This window comes from Camarhynchus parvulus, chromosome 1 (assembly GCF_901933205.1).
Source record: "Camarhynchus parvulus chromosome 1, STF_HiC, whole genome shotgun sequence".
NCBI classification, from domain to species: Eukaryota; Metazoa; Chordata; class Aves; order Passeriformes; family Thraupidae; genus Camarhynchus; species Camarhynchus parvulus.
The window spans coordinates 87,387,168-87,413,067 of record NC_044571.1 but is presented as its reverse complement, the minus strand read 5'-3'; the positions used below and the strand labels follow the sequence as shown (position 1 = coordinate 87,413,067).

The 25,900-nt window shown below is 38.9% G+C and overlaps 1 protein-coding gene across 1 annotated transcript in view; it reads right to left on the bottom strand.

Annotated features, from left to right (window-relative positions):
• Positions 1-5,293: 5,293 nt before the first annotated feature.
• CRACR2A (calcium release activated channel regulator 2A) overlaps positions 5,294-25,900 on the bottom strand; it is a 51,301-nt gene continuing 30,694 nt past the window's right edge. The window contains exons 8-18 of the mRNA XM_030955260.1: positions 25,075-25,262; positions 23,740-23,811; positions 21,526-21,571; positions 20,610-20,701; positions 19,542-19,866; positions 15,803-15,935; positions 13,755-13,836; positions 12,732-12,846; positions 10,938-11,039; positions 6,257-6,333; positions 5,294-5,384 (exon numbers count right to left, since the gene is read on the bottom strand). Of these exons, the coding sequence (XP_030811120.1) occupies positions 5,294-5,384; positions 6,257-6,333; positions 10,938-11,039; positions 12,732-12,846; positions 13,755-13,836; positions 15,803-15,935; positions 19,542-19,866; positions 20,610-20,701; positions 21,526-21,571; positions 23,740-23,811; positions 25,075-25,262 (1,323 nt within the window). The remainder of the gene's footprint in view (positions 5,385-6,256; positions 6,334-10,937; positions 11,040-12,731; positions 12,847-13,754; positions 13,837-15,802; positions 15,936-19,541; positions 19,867-20,609; positions 20,702-21,525; positions 21,572-23,739; positions 23,812-25,074; positions 25,263-25,900) is intronic.

Genomic DNA, 25,900 nt, shown 5'->3' with positions numbered 1-25,900 from the left:
AAGCTGATAATACTCACTTTACAAGGTCATTAAGAAGACAGAAAAAAAAATTAAGCTGGATACAGTGACACAAGACCTAAAAAAGCATATTATGTATGCTCTGAGCAGAAGAACACGGCTCTTACAACGTGAGGGAAAGATGGCACAAGACAAAACACCAGGCACAGCCCAATAAGTCATTGAGGGATGGCAGCTGTGGCTGCTGCTCTTCACTGCTGCAAGTCCAGCCAAAACCTGAGCTGGGTACTGCAAAGGTACAGATGCATACACAACACACTAATGTCATCAGCCACACAAAACACAGCAGGGTCTTCACTGTTCATTACCCAGACACACCAACAGCACCAAAAGTAATAGGAGTGCTTGAGTAAGATTCAGAGCCACATAATGTGTTACTCAATGTCTCTGTTCCACAGGATTCCCTGCTCCCTTCCTGTTCAACCCATAAAAAACAGACATTTCCAGTGAGAAAGCTCCTTTGAATCTGGGTTTTTTCTTGTAATGATTGTTGTGCTCAGGAGAAGCATGTGGCAGAAAAGGCACTGACAACTGCAGAAGCTAAACACAGCTGTCCAGTATAGCTGGACTTGTCTGAAACACTTCCCTCTTCAGTGTTTGAAAGAAAATAAGCAATGCTTATGTGACTAATCCAATGTCCTTCAAATTCTAGTACATTTGGAAGGATTCAGTGTCATTGCATACAATATTTCAGATTAGTAATAGAAATGAACTTTTATACATGCCCTGTAAAGTTAACCTACTGGGATTTTTTTCTCCTTGAGAAGCCTATTTTCATCAGACAATAACCTGGTGCCTTTTACTAGCTTCATATTAAAAGAACTTTAGTTGTTTTATGTCTAAACAGGCCAAAGTGCCCAACTCTCTCCTTTTTGCAGAAGTGTGAGTGCTATTGCAATTCCTCTAATTTCAATAATCAAAAAAGACCCATTATTTCAACAGCTGTGGATGAATTCAGGAAGTTGCTACTGATGAGCTTTATGAGCATGTTTCTGCTTTCTAAAACAAGCTTCCACTTGTGCAGATGATAAAGTGGATTTAATCCAAAATGATCCCACATGGTAGAAAATTCTGCCAATATACGGATGTTGCAAACAAAAATGGTCCCAAGTTGGGAAATTTTACTTGAGCTAATTTACTACCAAAGTACACAAATCTTTTATCAATGATTGAGGTTCTGGGGAAAGAAAAAGAGTGTAAACCATTAGACAAATGTATTCATGTACATTCTTTCTCTCCTCTGCTCCTGAGTTTCAGCTTCCTTTTTTTTTCCACTATGAGGTCAAATCTATCTGCCAGAATTTGTCCAGGGAGCCAACAGGCAGCACAGAAGTTGTGGGGCTGTGTGTAACACTTTCTGCTACCCCAAATAATATGGTTCCAGCCATTCAATCCCAATGCTCCCAGTTGTCCTGGGCTTTGGGATGCCAGTTGTCCTGTTCCTCATTTGTCCCTGCTCCAGTATGGGGTGTGACCACCAACAGCAGTTCTTCCAGAGGCAAACTTGCTTCAGGGTGGTCTGTTCCTCACATATTCCTTGTGTGTGGAGCATTCACTTTTTAACAGCTGCAGATCACTCCTGAAATCTGGTATGTGAGGAGGTGCTGTACACTTCTCTCAGGAAGGTTATATTGTACAATGATTTTTTTCCACTTTTGCTCCATTCACATCTGGGCAGGCTGGAACCTGTTTTAACTGGCACACAGTAATTCATGGATGTGCAGCTCCAAAGGGTTAGGAGCACTGTTACATCCATACAAATGGCCTTTGTATTGTGCATATCCAAAGGTCTGTCAGTATTGGGTACCTGACCAGGCAGAGATAAATTTCTCCCAATGGAGAACTGAAATGGAAAAATGGGGGAAAAAAGAAAAGAGGAAAAGGAAGCTTCACTTCTGTTAAGCCAGTATTAACTTTCTGAAGATCTGAGAAAAATACTGCCAGGAGGTATAAAACCCTCCTGGAGAGTCAAAAGACAGCAATGCAACAAGAGAGTTAGCATCAAGGAACATGGGAACCTGACAGTTCCCACACCAGTTTGAAGGCCAGCTAGACAGCAGAATCTGTCCAGGAGTAGAGCCCTGTAGCATGTTATTCATACCTGTCTTCAGTGAGCATGAGTCCACCAGTAACTGCTGTTTGTTCAGGTGTGCCAACAGGTGAATATGCCCTGACCTGAGGTTTAGATAACCAAACAGACCATGAGAAACCCTGGACATGACACAAGCAACTCTGAACACTGCAAATAGAGTGAGAAGCTGAAAGTTATTGCAGACAGCACTGCCAGCCATGCCTGGACTTCCCACGTAAATAAGGAAGTTGTGAGTTACACAGTAACTTCACAAATAATTGGAGGGGAATATCTAGGACTCTTTGGGGAGAGGAAACCTGCAAGGTCAGCAGCACCTCAGTAACTGTATCAATAACAGCACATAAAGTCAAGGTGACTTAGGAAATGGTAGAAGAAATAGGCACGTGGGTACAGATGTAGAAAACCTGGGACTAACAGGGAAAAGGCAACTAGGGACATGAAGGATATGAAGGACAGAGAAAGGGAGGGGTCAGGGTAGGTGGAAGAAGAATAAGCATGGGAAAAAATCAAGAGAAGGTAGAATAAAAGGAACCAATTGTATGCAGGCAAGCTGCTGGTCAGAATTTATCTGAATGAGCCTTGTGCCCCATAGCTGCAGGACATCCAGTCTTTTCATTAAAGCTGATTTCCTGCTTGATCCTGGGAAGAGCTGTAGGGCAGGGTGGGAGAAAGAGAGCACTGGAAGTCACAGGAGTTGTGTACACACACATTTTCATTAGCATACTTCAGTCTTGATCTGTTGGAAAGGAAGAGGAGGATTGGGTTATCTGTGTTCATATTTATAGGAATGCTGCTTGTGTATATGTGGGTGACAAGCAGTGAAGACATCAATCTCTGTGTGGCTGATGACATTGGTGCTGTATCTGCACCTTTGCCATGTGTACTCAGCTTGGGATTTGGCTGGACTTCCAAAAAGGATCAGCAGCAGCCACAGCTATCAATCCTAGATGGAAAACATTGCCTGGGTGCTAGACTGCACCAGATTTGTCTATAGAAGGACAAATCCCCCTCATCCCAGGATTCAGCTGCTTCTTAGTATTGTCTGTTCTCAGACTGTGTACAAACTGCTGGCAGGGTCTCAGTGCATGCTAAAGGACACCCAAATAAAAATGATCCTGTGGGAGTCACAGAAAGAAAATCTACTTCACTTGTCACTGTCCTTCAAAATCAAGATGAACTTCAGGGAAAAAGAAATTAAGGACCTGAAATTGCGGGGCTAGAATCATGGACAGTAAAGCTGAAATTAGGAGTTCAAACTGTCTTCCTGAGGCTGGAGGAAATATTGCTGGTTCCAATACCAATGGGGGAACAGATCACTCAAAGTCAATTAGCAGAGCCAGTATTTAAACTGATGACACTTTTTTCCTAGTTGAAATTGGGATAAAGTGTTGGTTTTGTTGATGTTTAAATTAATGATTTGTATTAGTTCAGCTCCAGCCAGTACGGAACACAGATGGTTCAATTCTAAGATTTCCATGATGGATAACATGCCACAGTCGATAAGGTGGCTCAACTCTCCACAACCAGTAATGGACTTCAAGAAGCAACCCTGGGAAGTGAACCGAAAGCCTATTGATTTTCAGTAATGGATACTCATTTTGCTCCTTTAGTGTTTTAGAGTTTCTTAGGCACCTCACTGAAGACAAGGGGAGTTTTTGTCATTTGGATGAACAGATTCTCAGGAATCAACAAGGGAAAAACTCTTAATAATCAACTTATCCAGGGATGCTTGGTTTATCCATCATTCCTGATAGAAGTAAACCCCTGGTTATTCTACCTGATAGGGAAGGGGTCACATTCAGACTCCAACTCATAGGAAAAGGCATTTGAGTGCTGGTATGGATACAGAAATTGCTGTAGGGGGAAGTCTATAAACCCTGTTCTGCAGTTCTTGGAAACAGATTAACACCTTTGATCAGACTGAAATCCCAACATCACAATTAATTACTGACAAAGTTTTTATCCAAAATAGAGTTACTTAATGAGCTAATGCTTATTATTCATCTTTAGTTTCAAATTGATTCATTAGTTAAATCAAAAATACTAATTTAACTAATTAAAAATTAGTTAAATTAAAAATAAAAACATTTAGAAAATTGATTAAAAACATAATGTTTGTAACAGTTTTATATAATGAAATCTACCATCTTGTGTGCTGTTTTAATGAAATAAATTATGCCATGGGTTCCACTTTCCCAACAAGCTCACCATTGTGAATACTTATTCTTAAATGCTTACGAAAATAGCTGGATGCAGTGAAGACATATCTCACCAGGAATAATTGTTGATCATGTGGTGGCTGGGTAATGCACTCTCAAGTTTCTTATTTCCATTTATATTCCACAAAAGCTTCCAAAGATAATTGACATCTGTGTTTCTTATGATCCAGGGTGGGCCATGACTTTCTAAAACGCATCCCCATGGGTAAACTGTGTCTCAGTGCTATCAGGCCCTAGAGGAATGTTGTGTGGCAGCTGCTTTTTAAAAAGCAGTCATGTGTTTAGCTACATGAGGAGGAATTTTTTTCTTAGCATTGCTAAAAGAGCAATATCTTACTGAATTTTGGTGAGATTTTCCACTCATTAAATGCTGGTAAGTTTTTCAAAATCTTCCTTAAAATAAGATCTGCTGTTTCTGAAAATTCTACCCCCAAAATTTTCTATGACACCTCCTGTGACAGACTTTTGGAAACAAAGAGCTGTTCAGTCAGCCTTAACATGTTTTGAACTACAAACAACTACACCTATGGCAATTTTTAAAAAACTGTAAAGAGAGCTTAGCACAAAATCAGGATCTAAGGATCTGAACAGAAATGAAATAAGCAGTATTCAGAGGATGGGTTATTCACACAAGTAGGAATTTACTTCATATTCAAAATAGTTTTCTTCCCATAAAATTATTTCTTATTAATAATGTGGCAGCTTCTACAAACCTGATGACAAAGCAGGATTCAGTGGTGTTAGGCATCAAACAGAATAAAAGATTGTTACTGCCCCAAATACACTGTCAATTAACCAAAGACAATATTTATAAAAGCAAGATCAGATGATATGAAGATTGTAACTTTCACTTACACCTACAGTCAGAACACAGCAGAAGAAATATTTGGAAGATAAAAGCAAATTTGTTAGTGTCAGGTAGTGTTTTATAAATGTATGACTTGTCTAAACATGCCTCAGCATTTTATTGCCTCATACAGCATGACTTTTTATTTGTATCAGATTGAAGTTCGATGGTTTTCTCTTTCACTTTATCTTCATAGTCTTTTAAAATCCTGAAGCAAAGAAAGAATACTTGTGAGAAAAAAAGTCAATAAAACCCACAAGAGATTGAACAAAAACATATTCCCAAGAGTATAAAATTGTCCAGAGATTTAACAGAAGATGATAAAATTTTGTGGAGTAACAAACAAGCAAAAAGGTACATTTAGGGTGGCCCCACAACTGTCTTTGTTCATTTAGTTAGAAAAAATTAGTGCTGATTGTTAACATTTATTGCATATTACAGAGACTCAAAACAGTGACTTTCATTTCTTACTTTTAAGGCTGGAAGAAAACTAGAACAAATCTGGCTGCCTAGACATTTATCAATTACTGACACTTCCACAAAATTTCACTGATTTCAGTGACAATATTAGAGATTTGTCAACTCATTACCAGTGTCTTCACCTCTGTAAGTAGTTGAGAGGGGCCCTATTTTCCTGTATCTTTACCTCTAGGGTTTATATAACTTCAAAAATCCACTTCTTCCTGCCTCCCAGCCCCCAGGCAGACAGCAGAGTTTGAGCTGTAATGAGCAGAGGGAAGAAGGAAGCATATCCAATGTCCTGCTGCAAGGAGTCAGCAGCATCCATTTTCAAGCATATTTCTGCAAACCTTCAGGAAATTCTTGCAGGACTTATCACAACAGCCAAGGCCCTCAGCTTTCCTAGCCACAATCCAGATGCTTCTGGATTTATACAGAGTTTCACCAGCATAACTCTTTATGAACCTGAGCAACTCTCAGCCAGAGCAACAGGGTCAGGTTACAAAAGAGTTTAAAAGCAACGAATATTTCACCACCCTGAGTTCCTATAACTAATAAATATAAAACTAATATAAATATAATATAACATAAAAAACTCAATTGTTGGTGTTTTCTTCTTACCTAGCTAAATGAAGCACAGACTTTTCCACATTGTACCCAGAATATGCACTGCATTCATAGAAAATTAAATTGTAATCCTACAATCAAAGAGAAAGACCATTTCAATCACTTTTGCACAATGTCTCACTCCAGCTGTAAAAAGAGCAGCACAGATATACTGAAATATGAAAATAAAAAAGGAGAAATAGATTATCTTAGGACTTTAATTCTAGAGCTAACAGTAAAGAGTAACAAAAGAAGTCCAAGTGTGCCTCACAAATAACAACTATATGCTTCTCTTAGCAGATATTTGTTCTGTAGAATAGCTTTTGATATAAGAGCTCAAATGAAAACAGGTCTTGTAAGGCACTAAGCCTTGTGAACTTCCCTTGATCAAGCAATTCCCACATCACTGAGTGCTGGACAAAACAGGTGAAAAGAATTCCAGTAAATCTTCTTTCATCTTTTTGTACTTGTGAAATTTTTCTGCACTTTCTTTGCAGTCAGCCTGCATCTTTCAGTTTTGTACTCCCCTGGGAGCTTTGTAATTAGGAACAGTGGATAAATGGATCAAGTCTTGGGAGAGATTCTCAGCCCTTCAGCTGAAGCCTTATAAATGCAAAGGTAAGAGATGATCTGCACAAGAGCCTGGCCTGGCAGTTCTGATGGCAGAGAAGTTTGAAAGGGAATGACAGATTATCCTCCAAAATAGCTATCTGTCTACTTTCACAACCTACTACAACGAAGTTCACCTACATTGCCTCTGTGGTATTACTACCTGTCCTTTTATCCATCCAGATTTCAAATTTCTATTCACTTTCCACTTGTCTCCTTGTCTTATTGCTATTTATAGCAGTAGCTTAAAATTCAAGCAAGTAAGTCAGTACCTTAGAAAATTACAATCACGTCTGCAGAGTTGCATTTGTTTGTTATTAACTCTGGTTACTGCACTTATACTTCTTTAGCCACTCTTCAGAAGACACTTATAATTCAGTTTTCAAAACTTTCCATTAAGATGATGAGGTATTTCTGTTTTGGTTTGATTTTTTTCCCCTATATACCATGCTTCCAGAATTGCACAACTTTTGGAAATTTCTGTCATCTTCGTGGAATTTCAGAGACAAAAATGGGGAAAAGAATTCCATAAATACAGTAGTTTATTTTGGCAGCTCTGAAAAAAGTTCTTCAGACTTATCCAATGTCAGTTTTGCACATGTTGCCAATGGTTATATTGTTTGTTCCAATGAAAAACCGGATTGAACAACATGCAATAATTTCTTGATGACCGGATAAGCACAGAAAAGCAGCGAAGGAAGAAATCAGGCAATGTTAGTGTTGAATAGACATTTTATCAATTTTTAAACATATATAACATTTGCAAAAATGCAACCCTATGATTCTCTTGCTTTTCTTTGAAAAGTTTTAAGATAAAATTTGGCCTGGTCAAATTTCTTACTAGCTATGCAAACAGAAGCTTGAAATAATAATAACACTCTCTTTTTCTGCTCAGCTGATCAGAACTCTAATAGAAAACCTACTGCGATCAGTTTACAGATATTTCATGCCAGTGTAGCATGATACTACTCCAACATCTTCCCCACATACAACAGAGTGTCACCAGAGGAGAACTCTCAGTGATAATTTCATTTATGCTGGCATGAATCTGAATGGATGTTTCAGCAAATTGCTTGGACAGAAGGATAACAATTTAAACTGAATTGATAATGAGTGCTTACTTCTCTCAGTCTAGCAAAAAGGTTCTTGTCTAAAGAGGAGATAGTCTAGAAATACAACATGCCATTTCCCTGATTCAGAGAGGAAACTAATTGATAGAATACACAAGGAGCAGAAACTAGGAGCAGGAAGGACACATATAATTATTAAGCTAGGAAATGCCATCCATGTACATCCAGGAATCAGCTACTGAACCTTGGAGACCACTGACAATTACTTCATTTTAAAAACTTACCTACAAATCACCAGACATCCAAAGAATAGGGAGGAAAATGAAGTATTACCAGAGGGAGCTGGGCAATTTTCTGTCCTGTAAAGTACCATCACTCTGAGAATAGCTGCTCATTAGCAGTGTAGAATGCTAAGAATGTGTAAGAATGTGTAATTTGTGTAAGAATGGCACTGACAGGTTGACAAAACAGACACTGTATGAATACACAGAAATAGTCCTCATTCCATGAAGCACATATACTCTGCAAAGCCAAGGCAGACAAGGCATTATTATCTTATTTTATAGTTGGGGAACAGTGATAGAGAAGGATTTATTGACCATTTAAGATCACTCAGGAAGTACGTGCAGGGCCAAAATAAAATGATGTAGATATAAGCATGCCTGAGCAGCACCTTCATCATAAGGCATTTTATTTAAACAATTGGCAGTGCTTACACTTCTGTACTCACACAGAACATTGGCTGTTCCTGGACACTCACAATATGATCTGAATACTCTCTCTTGTTGTGCTCATATGAATTCTTGATCACTGGATCAAGCTAAGCTACAGAGAAATTTGTTATATGGAGTGCTCCTTCTGGATCCTCTGCTAAAACAAGTCAAGTGGACTTCCACAATCCCTGTGCTCATTCCATTCTTCCTTTTCACGGGGTATAACAAACACACTGGAATTACAAGTCTTCTCAAATGACAACTCCCTTCAGGCTGCCATTATTCCTTTTAAAAGTTAATTGTGCTGTCCACCTTGCAGAAAAGTTATGTGACAAGGGCAATATAATGGGAGCCCGTGGGTTTCTGACCAAAGCTGTAGTACAGTACAGTGCTTGTAAGATGTGGGACAGAAGCAAAGGAAGGGTTAATACAGCTGGGCTGAAATGGCTCCTGAAAGTACATGTTCCTTTCTGACTGTAGAAAAAACTGGGTAAAACTAATCCCATCCTGTGAGACATTGAAACAGTCCTTAAAACTGTTAGACTTCAGGATCAACAGGCTAAACTGCCTCTTTGCACAAGAGCTTATTTTCACTAAATATGGCTATACAAATTAGTATCAGCTCAGCACCTAGCCCTGTGTATTTGGGATCATTTGTGAGTAATTCAAGGGATTATTCACAAAACAAGTAACAGCTGCATACACTAACAGAGACAGTGGTATGTGGTTTCACAGGAATTACATGGCCATTTAGCAAGAATTAATATTTCATTAAAATTCATGGTTATTATTAGCTCAGCAAGCAAATTATTATAATTTAATTATATCTATGCTACTTTTCAACTAATCCATTGCCATTAATCACTCCTTCTCTTATCTACCTCAGGCAGCACATTCAAACATTCAAGTGAGTCATTCAGATCCATTCATTTGATTATAACCATCTTATTTGACAACTTTTTGTTTTACTTATGCAAAACATTTTATTTTCTTGCATGACATGTTAGAATTAATAGCCTGGTGGGCTGTGAGCTCTATATACTAGAGTGATTCATCTTTGTTTTACTAGTACAGTTTTTTTAGAGCAAGATGACATGCAAGACACCTACTCTCTGTCCATTTAGCATTTATGTGTCACTTGTTTTTTTCACACAAGGATTCACCCTGGACTCCCTCCTAGCTTCCAGGGTCTCAAAGTTATCTGCATTTCCACACAGACAGGAAAATAAAGTTGATTTCCTAAAGGGAGATCCTTTGGGGGTAAGTTCAAGGCTGATAATCCTCTCAGACAAAAACCAAATAATGGGCACAAACTTGAATAGGGAGGTATAATTTCAAAAGGCTATGTGAATAACCAAAATAAGATAAAAAGAGATCTGGCCCTAATTCTTTCCCTTAAAGTGCCTAGCAGCAACCCTTCCTGCAAGAACAATTCAGTTGCACTTCAAATTTTGAAAATACCCTTTTTATTACTGGCAGTAAATCTATCATCAAAGGCAAAAGAGGTAAATATGTGAAATCCAGCACGCTGTTTAATTTAGGTATATTCCTACCAATTTGGTGAATATTTCAGCAACATTTCAATTACTTACTTCTAAATAAATGAATATTCTGCAGGCATTCATGTTCAAACTATAAGCACTGTATAAAGAGATTCAAAGGAAAAATTGATGGGCATGGTACACAAGAATATAAACAAGTATCTGGTATTTGCAGTCCCTTGATTGCTTAAATTATGCCCATGGATCACCAGTGCTCTGGTAGATGCAGACTGTTAACTCTACTTATTTTATCTCCTTGATGGAAAGTTACTAAAAGTAAACATGTTTTCTACTCCTACCACAGGAGTAACAGATGGTCTTCTTTGGTTTTACAGGAGGTAGGAGGGAGAAAAGGTCCCCAAATTATCTCTATGTTAAGAATCCTTTCACAGGGAAAAGGGAGGAAAAAAGAAGCAGCAAGGGAAAAAATAGAGAAAAAGAGAGAACAAAGAGAAATGAGACACAATGAGATTGAATTCTTAAATATTTTTCTTCTCCACTCACTTTTTGGTTTGGTTTAGGGCTTTTTATCTGATTGCTTTGGTTTTAGGGTGTTCTCTTTATCTAGGCAGTGTTGTAAGTACTATAATTATCAGCACTTACATCACTGAAAGCTGAATTGAAGAGTGTGATGGGGTTCCTAATCCTTAAAGATACTTATCTGGCTAAGATTAATCTGTGTTTCTATGAATTTATACACATTGAGACTCCATTTTAAAACCTCCACCTTCAAGCCTTGTAAGGAGTTCCCAAAGCACAGTACCTTTGCAAGATGGTCTCCCATTCCCATCGGGACCTCACGCTCCTTTTCGTTATCAGTTTTGTTACCCAACAAAAGAACAGGCACATTCTCCCCAGTTGCCTCCTGCAGGATAAACAGCAAATATCAACTGAAGTGCCAAATTCAAAAGATCACAGATTAAGAGGATAAAAGCTAACAAATGTCACACTCTAACAAGACATTTAAAACTTCACACAAACCAGGTATGTGCCACTTTGCTTACAAACATGTCAGGAATTGAAGTTGGATAAAAGACATGAAAAAGACATAATGCTAAGATTACACTGACTTGGGATTTTTTCAAATAACAGCACAGAAGCTCATTACACTTTATATTAAAATGGGAGAGAGGAAACCACCATGCTACACAGGCTCAGATATTATGTGTTTACAGCCACTGCTTTTCTAATTACATGGCCAGGAAAAATAATGGCAACACCTGGGTGCTATTATGCCAAATGAATTACACAAAATAGTGAAGAAATACACAGAATAGGCCCCCCAAAATACAGAGAATAGACAGAAATCAAAATCCATTCTGAAAAGGGTTATAATTATCACAGTGAGTGCTTTCATTAGGTGGGCTGAATGCTACAGCAGTAAAGGGACTTGGCAGTATGTCCAACTTAGCAATAGTTTGCAGCAAACAAAAATTAGTTAGTAAAGAAGAGTGAACTATCAGAGCTTGGAAAGAAGTTTTGACCACAATATTCCATTTTTCTGAATCAAAATCAGCAATGCTCCTCTAGCTTTTACCATACTGAATTAAATCATGCCACTTATTTATTAAGATCATATAATTAGCAAGGGCCTGTTCTTCCCAAATGCATGCTAATAGTACTTCAGTAAGGCTACTCATATCTGGAAAAACTATGACTGTTTGGAGGCATTTAAATGACTGAGTCCTAATCTGAACTCCTAAAGCCACCTCTTGGCTATTCTGGAAATATAATAGTATATAATATCATCATCATCATAATAATATATATAATAGTATTATAATAATTGTGTGTTATACTAGAGCACATGCCCAAGAAAATCAGACTAAATGATCTTTGCATATTGATTTGTCCCTTACTTTTCCAGTGTGCAAACAGGCAGTCACACTTCGTTCTTGCTGCAAGTCAGCCCTTTGTGGCAGCTGCCTCAGTTTTATTTTTACTCTTTGTTCTGGCCACAAGCAAATTCCGTCGCTTACGCTCTTAATTTGTTTTCATTTTTAATTAATTGATGTCACTCAGTGATATGGACTGTGATTTCCTTTTCAAGTGGTTGAAAGGATGATCCCCAGGAAACTGAACTGTCTTTCACAAGTTCAGTTTCACAGCACTACTGTGGGTTACATAGGTCTATGTTTATGGTTTATGTTCCTAATATACTCTATTTTCCACAAGCTACACACTTGGTTATCAAATGCTAGTGATCATCAGTGATCTCCAGATCACCATGACTGATCCAAAACACCTCTCAGTGCTAGCAGTGATCCAGTGGGGGTCATCAGCAAAGTTCTCTTCATGAGAAATCAGAGGACTCCATGCTGGGATTTTACCACCCCTCATTCTAAGTCCTTAAAACCCTGGAACTATAATATTTTTTTTCGTAGAGATAGAAATGAAAAACAATTTCACTGGCAACAGTGCAGACCAAACTCACAAGCAAAAATGTAATTGTGACAACACAAGAAACATGGTTCTCTCTGTTTCACCCTGCTAACAGCCCTTGTTCAGAAGGTAGAGATTGACACCAGGGTTTGGATTTCAAGTTATGTCGAGTTACCTCAATGCTTATCAACCACTGCTTGACAGCTGTGAATGTGTCTTTTGCTGTTATGTCATACATCACAATGACACCATCAGCTTTTCTGAAAAACTGCTTGGTAATGCTTCGGTACCTGCAAGTAAGAATCTGGTTACAGCTCTCTTCAACAGAAGCAACAATCTGACAAGTTACAATTTATAGTAATTCCTCCATACAAAGGGAAATAAATTATTTGGGAAAAAAATTAAAATAAAAGGAATTTTCAAAAGAAAGTGTTTGGAAAAGCTTCCCCTGCCTTCTTTAACTGATTCTGGGTTAGGCAGGATAATTAGCTTAATATTTCACCTTCTCTCACCTCTTTCGTTTTAAGCTTGGAGCAGAAATTTCTCCCTCACTAAGTGCTCTTCTAAAGCTAGCTAGGTTTTTGGAGAACTTTTTCCAAAGCTTCATATAGAAAATGCAGATTGTCATTATCATCCTTGTTTTTAGTAATAGTAATAGAAAGTTACACAATAGGTGAGGAGATGGGGAAAGAAATGACCACTGAAATCTTACAAAAACCTGGAGTTCTACTGCAATGGTATTGCTTTAGGAAAAAAAAAACTCATATTTTTTCTCCATTATATTTCCTGATATAGAAATAATTCTAGGTGCATTTTAAAATCAGTCTTCCTCCTAAAGAAACAGTGTGGCACTAAACTTTTCAGAGCTTCATTAGTGCTGCAAGGGAATGAGCTAAACTGTGAATGCACTGGCTCTATTAGGAATGCTCCTATATTTGTTCCTCTCCCATGAAGCAGGATTAGGTCCACACTTAACGATCTTCAAACAGATGATTCAAGGTAGTGAGATCTTAAAATGTGTACAGGATTTTGACTAGCATGGAGTTAAATTTCATCATACTGTCTTCATTTCAAACAAGGAGTCTTGCCACTTCCATCCCTCCAATTCCCTCCTCCATCCCAGCAGATGGGGGAGTGAGGGAGCAGCTACACAGCTGATCTGACTCCCAAGGTTGAACCATAAGACAGCCTTCCTCACCGTTCCTGGCCAGCTGTGTCCCAGAGCTGCAGTGCTACCTGGCTGTGATCTACTGTGACAGTTCTCACGTTGTAATCCACACCTGCAACAGAAAGGCAAGGTGAGCTGTCTCTTTACAAGCTGTTTGATCAGGGAAAACTGGATCCAGCAAATAGCAACAATTCCAGGAAAGTAAAAAGATAGGCACTCCATTAAAAATTATGTCCAGAGTCTCCAGCTATCAGAGGACAACAGCTTTTATTTGCTTGAAGTCCTCCAGCAATACCAAATGGTAGTAGAGTAATTCAGTTTTGTAAAATATGCAAGATAAGTCACTTTCCAAATCACAGAACACGAGTCAATGGTCCATCTGACAGTCCACAGCAGTCCAAGCCATTTTGCCTGGAATTTACTGTATGACATCAGTTGTGTGAAATGTGTTAGTTTAGTCTGAGCTACATGAGAGACTTCCATGGTTAGTGGAAAAACACAAGGCATGGCACAGGGAACAGTGGAACCTAAAACAAATGCTGAAGATAGGTGGACTGAACATGTGGAGAACATCTCCTATTTATAATGTAGAAGATGAGCTCACTTCCCTTAGGCTAGTGGACATAAAAATTCATTTATTTAAACTTTTAAATTAAGCCTCTCCCAACTCCTCTAACCTCTGAAGATGTACGTATTTTCTGGATATTTATAACGATAATTAGAGTTTAAAATGTTAATCAGTCACTACCTCCTCCTAATGACAACCTACATATTTTTGGTATCAAATTGAACTTGTATCAGAATTGTATCATAAAATCACAGAATCATTGAATAATTCAGGTTAGAAGGGATCTCAGTAGGTCAGCAACACAATCTTTGGGGCCATTTTCCACAAAAATGGGATTTTTACCAGTGGCATCAATGGAAAAGCATCTATGCCTGCTTAGATTCCTTCAATAGGCAATTAAAAAACCTGTATGGAGAACGTATCTATTGCTTGTATCTCAAGGGAAGAAATTTGAACTATTCTGTAGAAATTCATTGAGAACACTCCTCTCCATATTGTTCACTGGACTTTTCCACCTTGCCAGCCATAGCCCACACCAGTGAAACTCATTGATGTGAACACTAAATCAAAGCTACGACAAATGTCTTTTTGCCACTTTCTTTGCAAGAACCGTGGATGACCAGCCAAAAGAGGAAAGAGTTCAGACTCATTCTTGTGCTTTTTCCTCTGGAAAATTGCACACACTGTGTAAGACCTCAGAGTCTAGAGAAGTGTATCAGCCAATTACAGGACAACATGGACAGAACACAGCTTTTAGATTGACAGGATACATGAACAGACAATTTCAGACAGGTGTCTAAGCCCCCATTCCAGTTAATGAAGATACAGCCAGTGAAAAACTAGGACATTAAGTTCACCTTGAAGTACGTAAGTCTTATTTCATATATGCTGCAGAATAAGTAAGGCCTCAATACAGGCTAAGCATAAGGAATCTGGTCAGTTAATCCAGCTGCATTGCAATAATTTATACTTGAGTTCTTGTACCTTGATTTTGAGTCTGACTTTGGAAAGCTTGGTCTACAATTTTAGGCAAGGTAAGAAGGTAGGCTTTGAAAATGTTGGTGTTCAAAACACTGGTCTGACATATTTTTTTGGTGATTAGTATAATGCTAAATGATAGGTGATTCAGATATTATGCTTTCTCTATAAAACAAAATCAGATTACTTAGAGGGATAGCAATGAGATATGAAGGTGGGATTGTTAGTACACTGCAGTCCAGAGCACAGGATATCTGCTTCAGAACTGTGAGATCTACAAGGAAATTCTAGCTTCACAGAAATGAGTGGATTTTTTTCTGATTTATCTCACTGCTGGCCAGGATTTCAGTACAGAATCTACTCTGAAACTTATCCATCAATTATGAGCTTTCCAGTTTAGGAGAACTTACTTTGCATGTCCTACTTTTACAACATCTGTATGTTTCTGTTTTATTATACAAGGCCTGATCTCCGTAGAAACTCTTAAGTACTGTCAGAACAAAAATAACAATAGTTATATTGTTAAACTTACCTACAGTAGCAGCCGTGCCTGGGAAAAAACGATCTTCACAAAATCTTCTTAAGAATGAAGTCTTTCCAACACTTGAATTACCCACAAAAACGATCTTGAATAAGCGCTCTGGAACAGAGTTTATTCTCTCCTCCTTCAAGTAAGAGCAAAAATTAGCCTCCAACTGTTCTATAAATCCTGTTGCCTCTCCAGTTAAAGGCTGATATGGGGAAAAGAATAGATTTTATCCTATCATATTCTTCATTACTTGTGAAGCAATACTCTGTTTCTTAAAATAACTCAGCATTTCAGGTGTTTGTCATGCATCATTCCAGATCATCCAAAGTGCAGTGATTTGCACTGAGCTCTGGAAGTGTACTGAATATGAACCTTTATATGAAACAAATAAACCAGTTTTTACATGACAAAATAAACCAGTTTATGTTCATGGCCACAAATCAAAATTTATAAAGCTTCACACAGCTCTGCTCAGTAGCTTCATTCTATACCAGTGACACAGAGGAAGCAGCACATCTTCATCTAGATACCAGAAGAAAAGTCATAATTTTTTTTGCTTATTCTACCAGATTCTTCTCTCTGCTACTACCATAGAGCCGAGAACTTCCATCCAATTACTGCATTTCTACATCTGTTTAACATTACAGGCAGAAGCACTGAGGAAAGACACAGACAGAGAATTAGACCAGTTAATCAGGCTGTAAACATTCAACTATGTTTCTGTCATTTCGCTTTTTAAGCAGAAGGAACAACAATTTGTTCTGCTTATCCAGGTTCTGTTTACTGCAGGCTAAGCTAAGTGGATGCTGGAGAGAATATTTATATCCTCTATCAAGTAGGTCATCATTCTTTTGTATGTAAATCAGGAGTTGCTTAGGGAAGCACTTGTAGCACCAGCTGGTTTGCAGGGTCTCTTGCTGGTCTCTTCTATTTTGTGTAAAGTTGAAGGAAGAGGAAGATAGAAAGTTTGCTTTCAATGCTGCAGAAGGAAAGAAAGATCATGGATGGTCCTGACATTAGTTTGTTAAGGTGCAGGTTGTGAGGAGGGGAAGGAGAGGAAGGAGGGAGAGGAGGGAGAGGAGGGAAAGGAGGGAAAGGAGGGAGAGGAGGGAAAGGAGGGAAAGGCCCTCTGCCAGTCATTTGATGTGCAGGATCCATGTCTTCATGAAGACATCAGAACTGAATTCAGTGCCCAACAGTCCTTTGAATGAGACATTGAAGTCTACACTTGGAAGTGTTTTCTACAAATTTACAGAAGTCTTAGACAAAGAAGAAGAAATAGACAGCTGCTCTTGATGGGGGAAAAAACCCCCAAACAACAAAGGCTTGAGCTGCTGTCTCCCTTCATGTGAAAAAAAAATTAATTCACGCTGTAAATTTTGGGGACAAAAAATACATGTTTTTTTCATGAGCTGGGCTTATAGCCCACCACAATTATAGAAGGGTTTCTTATTTTCCTTTTCTATTAAAATCCTAAACCCCACAGCAACTATAGGCTACTAGTAGCACACATTTATACAAAGCACATTCTCGGTCCTGATGAAAACCATTCCCAGCTTATTAGTCTGTGTGCTCTGGGAAATAAAACAAGCTAACATACAATCACCAGCTTGGCAGTATTATCACAGTGCTTCTGAGAACCATAGCTAAATATATGGACTATATGACCTGAAATGCTTTGTCCCTGGTGGTCATTCATACTCCAGCGGCACTAAGACTCAAAGACCCCAGAGGCCTTCAGCTCAATTCCCAACACAAGAACATAAGAAGTAATTTTTCACTGAGATGTATCAAGTCCAGTCATGAAAGTAACCTTAATAATTAAACTTGATTATAAATCTGCATCTGAAACACTATGCTAGGGGATAAGCTACTCCATAGTCTGCTTCAACAAAGTGCTGATGGGAAAATGGAATAGCAGCAGGATGATAATTTATTTTAGTTTACAATGCAGTCTGAAAAAGTCTTCCCTAAGAACACTTTGAGCGTCTTTTGAGTAGTCTTTATAAAAAAAGTAGCCAGGTAAAGTAACACACCTAGCTTTTGTACAATTTAACACAAATGTGGGAGATTATATGTATAAACACAATGGTTCATATTCCATATTGAAAGTGAATCTCATGCAGAAGTTCTGAACAGAAAATCCTGCTTTAATTTCCATTAGGGTTCCTTCAGGTATTGACTATATTCCTACAGGTTGTCGTAGCTAGATAGGATGACCTACCTGGCTCTTGTCATCCTAATGTCCAGTGATGCCATGCTTTGAAAATGTGACACAAAATAAGTCATACAGCAAGCAAAAAGCATGCACTGAATTAAAGAATTTCAAAATATAAAGTTCTTTTCTGTACCCTCAATGACTTATTAAAAGGTACCACTTAGAAATTATTATGTAACCATGGCATAATTCTATCATAATTTTTAAGATGTGCTTGCTTCTTCTAAAAGAACCATATAATTATGACCAAGCAAACCAATTTTTCCTATACTTTAATCTTTTTAATATGTGCTTCAAGAACCTAAAAATGAGTAATCCTTAACAATGATTCTAAAATTGGAAAACAAGCACAGCTAGCTCTGAAGCAATAGCAGTGCAAAAAGAACTTTATACTCCAAAGAAATGTACCTTCCAGCCTACTGTTTTAAGGATTATTACTGAATGGTGAATTCATTGCTAACACGCATATACAAGCTAGAGCTGAAAAAATATAGGATTTCCATTTGCTAAATAAAAGTATTTTCAATGATAATTAAAAAGTCATGATAATCCACTCATTATTCCCCAGATAATGTAACAGCTACCAAAGCTGACTCAAAAGTATCAGAATATGAGAAATATCACCTTGAGGCAAAAAAAACCCCAAAGCCAAACAACCAATTTTTTTTAAAAACACTTATTTTTTAAGAAAATTTCTGCCTTCCACAGGATCTTCTTGTATCCTCTGTTATAAGGCTTAACTTCACTTTCCCTAAACAGTCCTTCAAATGTAAATCTATGCACACATTGTCTGCAGTTAGCACTCCTTTAGGTTGAGTTTCCCTTCTTTGCACCTTCAGCACTTGTCTGCAATACATTTTCATCCACCACTTCATGCAATGGCTTAATTCGTCATGTTTCAACTTAAAGACAGAAAACCAAATAATTTTAGATTCTAGGTATAATACATTAACCTATGGCACCACTTCACGGCATCCAAGGTCCTTCAGAATAGAACAGAACAGAAGAGTTCCAGTTGGATGAGACCTACCTAGTCCAACTCCCTGACCACTTCAGGGCTGACCAAAAGTTAAAGCATGTTATGAAGGGCATTATCAAAAAGTATCTTAAACACTGACAGACTTGTGGCATGGACCACCTCCCTAGGAAGCCCATTCCTGTGTCTGACCACCCTCTCACTAAAGAAATGCTTCCTGATGTCAAGCCTGCACCTCCCCTGAGGCAGCTTTGAACTATTCCCACACATCCTATTCCTGGATCCCAGGGAGAAGGGATCAGCACCTCCCTTTCACCTTCCCCTCCACAGGAAGCTGCAGAGAGTAAGGGAGTTGTCCCTCAGCCTATTTTTGCAAACTGGACAAACCCAGAGCCCTCAGCCACTCCTCAAGAGGACACATTTTCCAGCCCTCCCACCAGCTTTGTGGCACTCCTCTGGATGCATCCAAGGACCTTCACATTCTCCTTAAATCACAGGGCCCAGAACTTCACACTCTACTCAAGGTGAGATCTCCTTTGTCCTCTTACATTTGACAATGTTTCCTTCCCTACAGGCTGCTCCCTAGAAGATGATGATGAATGTTCCATTGATTGCTCTCTGGATTTGCTACTCATTTCTGTCTCAAAAGTATTTTCATCTTCTCCAGTCCATCTGCTCAGCTGCTTATCAACCAGCCTGTCAAGAAGCTGGGGTAGGTGATCTTCTTCAATTGATATTATTCTTTGGAGATGTGATGTTTTAGGCATTCCTCCAGTGACTCCAGCATCAGGCTCTTCAGAGAGAACTCCATTCAGTCCAGCAGAATTCCTTCTCTTTGAATTACTGAAAATATCATCTTCTTCAAATGAATGACTAGACAGAGAAAGAAGTATATCACAAAAATATAATGGACCTGCTATTTTATTCTGAATTTAATCTGAATAACTGAATTTAATCTCCCATGTTTTTGGTTAGTCACAGCAGGCAGAGGAGAGTCATTTCAGTGTCTGCTGAAAAGTCAGCTCTTCATACCATGTGTATATATGTTGATAATTATAAGCATCATGGGGAAAGCTAATAACTTACAGGAGAAACCTGAACCAGAATGTAAAATATTAGATTAACATCAATTCTAATCTCATAGAAGAGCTAAAGTAAGCTTCTCTACTGTGGTTTTCTCCTTTCCCACCTTCCCTCCTATTCTGGAGGAAGAAAAGAAACACCCAAGAGAGATCATTTCTATGTGCAATCTGATTCTCTTTTTAGTAGATAGGATGGACATGGGTTTGCTTCATATGGATTAAAAAAGTCCAAGTGGAGACTCAGAATTGTACCACATTAACATAGGCTCATGGGCAAGTTTTTGTGTCTCCCAGCCTACAGCCATCCACAGTGGAGAAATCTCTTGCCTTTGCAGACAGCACACTTGTTTTATGTTAAAATTTGGCTTTTCATTTTCAAATTTCTTAATGAGTACATCGTAATCTTATAGTGACAGACACTTAAGAAATACACTCTTTGAAAAGTTCAAAAGTATCAGAAAGGAAGCATTCCACATCTTCTTTCTATAAGCCTCATCATACTCAAACAGGGAACACATGAAAAAAAGTTCCTACCTGTTTGGCAGCATCTTGCCCTCTATGTATTTCCCAATGATAGACCCTGATCTCTGCTTCCAGCTGGCTTTTGGAACAGTTGTTTTGCATTTCTGCAGAAATACAGAATACTTCTTACTGATTTACTTCTGGTGCTCGTTATGGTTAACTACCCTCATTCCAAATACTTTGATAATGCAATGCAAATGAAAGAAAAAAAATGTAGAAGAAAATACTACAGATATAAATGTTTCAGAATTCTAATTGATAAACAATCAGAACAGGAAACTCCATATCCTGCAAAAATGCATCTGCTTTGTTAATAAAACAGCACAATGTTATGGAAAAAAAAGTAATTTTTTTTTCTTTTTTACACTAGCAGTTTCTTGTAGACTAAGAACACAAGCAAATATAAACTAAATGGCCTTAGTCTCCTTACACGAGGGTACTTCTAGAATATTTTAGGAGCCCATTCTTTGCTGCTGCTTGAAAAGTTAATAGCATCTGCTCTTACCCCAGTCTCAGGTAATGAGGTACTCAGGTACTGATTCAGGTACACCAGCTATTGTACTGTTGTATAAATGTGTCAGGATATTAACAACTCTTGACTGGGTAAATTAACACATTTAATTGTTCCCTTTTTAGGTTGCACGACTGCATCCTTTAATGATTGCATCCTTTGTTTCTTCTAAAATACATTCATCTCTCTTCAGATAGCTCCCACTTTATAATTCTCAACATGCAGCTCTTAAAATTGTTTAGCAAATTAAAAAAATCTTATTTTCAAGTGAGAAAAGACGACAGTACAAATTAACAACAGGGTAAGATTTAAGGGGCATGAAAGTCCATCTCCTGCACCGCCTTCTGTTCCCCTTCTTTTGAAGCTGTTCTCATATGTGTCTGCCCAACACTGGGTTTGAAAATAATAGTCGGTTACCTGCAAAAATATGTCACATTCATCCTTGAGAAGTTTGTTCCTCTCTCTGCAGAGAAAACACAAAAGAAACACTGAAGCCAGGTATTTAGAACTGCTGACTTTTCTACTCTACACTAACAGACAGACTGGACAGTTGGCAGTGCAAACCTTTCATCACCCTTTATTTATGTTCTCACCTCAGCCAGTTCCTTGTCTGGACTATTGATTCTCCGGCAGGGCTATGCTGATTAAAGCCAGATGGGATCTGGATCTCTTCCTGTATTTTATCTAAACAAATGCCTTAACACATAGAAATCAGTTGTGGTCAATATGCCTTCACATACCGTAAATTAGAATTTTTAATGATTTTCACAGTAAAGATGACGTCTTAATGTGGAGAGGGTGCAATGAACACCATCTCTTGTTCATCTGCTGACAGCTGTGAAAGCCAATTATTGTGGCAATTGCGTCTGCCACAGAAAAGTCACCCTAGGAAACATCCATCTTCCATCCTTTGTGCAGAAACAATGAAAGTGTCAAGAAACAGACACTCCAGGCAATCAGCAAGCTCTGATCACATCTGACAGCACACCTGCTTAGTACATCATCTATTGTCTCCATCTGCTGCTGGCCTGGCCACGGGAGAGACTGAGTAGCCAGGGTGAATGAAAAAAACCTCTCTTGCCAGATGTTTCCATCTATGTCCCCAAAACTTGCAGCAGACAAGATCACAGAGTGGCCTATGGAAAACACATGCTGCAAAGTAAGAGCCTTCCCTTAAGCCTGTGAAATTTTTAGGCAACTTTAAAATGAGGCCTCCTGAAGGAAATGCAGACAATGAAGACGTAGAAGCAGGTGTAACCTACAGCCCACACTGACTGACCACTGAGCAAACAAAACCCAACATTGCTTCACATTGAAAAGAGGGCTACAGATGGCTGAACACAGCTCCAAACTTGAAGTCTATCAATAAAGGAATGTTAGCTATGTACATTTTGGAATCATTTTACAAATATTTTGGGGAAATAATCTTCATTTTGGCTCAACTCCCAGCACTTAAGAAGCAACAGAGCCTTTCAGCAAGCTCCTGCAGCCAGGCTTCTACCTCAGAATTAGAGCTGTTCAGTGCTGCTCTGTTTTACATTTGACTTTTGGAAAGGAGATTGTCCTACAGTTCTGAATTGTCAAAATGAAGCTTATCTTTCAGGTGTGCTGCCCTCTACTCTATGCAAGAACCAACCATATCAGAGTCTTTTGTAACCATTTTTGATATTTCTGTGTCATTATCCTGCGGCAGTTGACATTGACTGGCTGCCAGATATAAACCCAGCCACTCTCTCTCCTTCCTCAACACCACAAGGGAAGATAATAACATGGAAAAACTTGTGGGCCAAGATAAAAACAAGAAGGTTATTTACCAGCTACCTGTTACATACGAAACAGATTCAACTGTAGGATGATGAGAAATAGAGAAAAAACTAAAATCACCTTCTCCACAATCCCCTTACTTCTCAGGCTCAACTTCACTCCTACACCTTCAGCTCTTCTATCTCCCTAACCAATCCTGAGTGGCACAAGGGGATGGAGAATAGTGGGGCTTGTGGTTAGTCCATAACAGCTTCTCTCTGCGGCTCCCTCCTCCTCACAGTTTTCTCACTCCAGTGAGTGAGAGTGAGTTCCCTAACACAGGTTATAGTCCTTCACAGCTCCAGCACAGATCCCTTCCACGGAGAATAATCCTTCAGGAATGGACTGCTCCAGCATGGGTCCTCCATGGGCCACAATTCCTGCCAGAAAACCAGCCCCTGCATGGGCTCCTCTCCATGGACCAAGCTCCTGCCAGAAGCCTGCTCTTTTGTGGAGTCTGCACAGGATGCAAGCAACTCTGCTCCAGCGGTGCCTGGAGAACCTTCTACCCCCTCCTTCACTGACCTTGGTGTCTGAAGGGCTTTCTCACACATTTTTTTCTCTCTTCTCTCCCAACTGCTGCATTGTTTTCCACCCTTTCTTACTGAGGCTTTCCCAGAAGCACATGGGGGCTGTGGGGCTCCACTGTGCCCTATGCTGTGTCCATTGTCACAGGGTAGCCCTGGCTTCTCTCTGGCACAGAGGCTGCCCTGTGGCACCCCACTGTCAACACCTTGACACCTACACGCACTACATATCCCAACATAATTTCATCCTTTAATGGACCTCTTTAGAATTATATAAGAGTTTTTGGAAGATCAACATTACCTTAAAAAATCTAGCTGCTTCAAAAGACCTGACTTCTCTCTCTGTAAGGTTTCTGTCACCCGGTACACCTCCCTGCAAAAAAAAAAAAGAAAAAATTGTTCTACCCATGCTAAGAACACTGCTAAAATGCTTTCCCCTAGGGGTATCTACATTTGAGATCTCAGCTTCTTCAATACTTGTAAATTCTGTTCTGTATGAATGATTAATATTTTAAAGAAGTTTATTCAGTATAAGGCCCAGAGTAGCACAGCAATACGAGTTAGCAGAGGAAGGAGTAGAGGTTCTTTCTTCAAAAAATATTGCTTTTTACTTTCTTCATCCAGAGAGTTTAATATATGTTGATACTGGCACTTGGAGCATTCAGAACAGATACACTGCTAAAATACTTCTCAGTTATAGCCACTAAAAAACAGGTGACATTTCATCCAAAATTAGAGCTTATCCTGCTGCAGGAACCATATGTCAGGCTCTCACATCTACAATCCCTACAATTTCTTTCCAATTCTTGACACTTATGCAGCCATTTTAACACCATTTACTTTGATTCTGTCATTCATGTGCCCTCCATTGGCAATGAGAGGCTTCTACAGATCCCTGAGCATTTTCTTTAAAATAGACTTGAGTGAACTTTTCTGCCAATTACAGCCTCAGGGCAGTGATTCTTCTGCTTTGTGCAGAAGGCTGGAGCAAGACAGGTAGCTTGAACTGTCACAAGTCATTTTTATCCCTCAAAATATGAACTGTAAACATTTCTTCTAATTTTTTTTTTTTTTTGTGATTTGGAGTCAGAATCTGAAACCTTCAACATTTGAACTGGAAACCCCAAAATTATGGTTCTGAATTGCCACAAAGTGTTGTGGGAATTGGGATAAGCTAAATTTTATCTTGCTGTCCTTACTAGGCTTTCTTTTTAAAAAAAGAAAAAAGAAGATCCTAGGTATCTCAGTCAGAGTGCATTCTGAGAAGCAGTTTCAGATAGACTCAGCTTTGAGTAGGATGAAGCATCATGTGCTACAACTGTAAGGCATTTCCATAAGGAATCCCATTGGTATCTCAAAACTAAGACACTACATGGATTTTTAATTCAATTTTTAATTCCATATATCCTCAACCAATGGCAGTGGGGAGAACACTGACATTTTGAATACAAAATTAGCAAAAGATTCCATAGAAGCCAGATATGCTACAGAAAACATGCTGAATTACTTGGGGTAAGCAGCTAGAACTGCACTCAGCTTTGCAAGTGGTTTCTGCTTTTGACAGCACTGGGTACCCTGAGGGGGCTTACTGGCACACCAAGCAAGTGCACAAGAACGGCTGCAGCTGGACACTTACATTTCCTTCTCCTCATGGAGCCTTGATGCCTCCTCCTGAAGCACCTGTAGCTGTTGTTGAGCAAGGCTTAGCTCACGGGATGTTCTCTCCAGCTCTCTCAGCAGCTCCTGGTTAGTCAGCTTCAGCTTGGTGTTCTCTACTTTGGTTTCTTCTTTGCCACTGAGGAGTTGTGTACACTGATGCTCTAACTGGGTGGAAGAAAAGAGAACAGAAAGCATTACAGCTGATTGAGGCATCTTGGTTTTGAGGATTTCAGTTTGGGTCTTAGAGGTCAGCTGAGCAGGGAACTATTTCTATCAAAGCCAAAAAATGAATAAAATACATATGGTGCTTTTCCACTGCTCTTTGTACAGACATAATTATGTTACACAAAAACAAAGCCATTCCATTCTATGACTGAATTTTATCCAGCTCAAGAATACACCAGTACAAACCATAAAAAAGGTGCTACAGAGCAGAATAGCAGCATTAAGCTGATATTCACAACTGCTATTTTAGACCATTTTCCATAAAGACCAGGCCTACACAGAGTGATTCAGAGTTCTAGCTAAAAACTGTTAGATTTAAATCTGATATCCGATAAACTTTCCCATCCCCAGCAATATGAACAAGCAGTGACCTTTTTGGCACCTCAGACAGATCTGCCAAGAAGTGTGAATTAGAGCCTTTTTATTCAGTTTTATATTCCCTCTCCGATGTACATCAAAGGAAAGATACAACCTCCCTGTAAAACAAACAACAATAGACAGTAGTGGCTTCTGGTACATAAAGAAGTTCTACTGCTTCTCCCTGGCTAGCTGAGCAAATTCAGACAACAGAGCAAAAC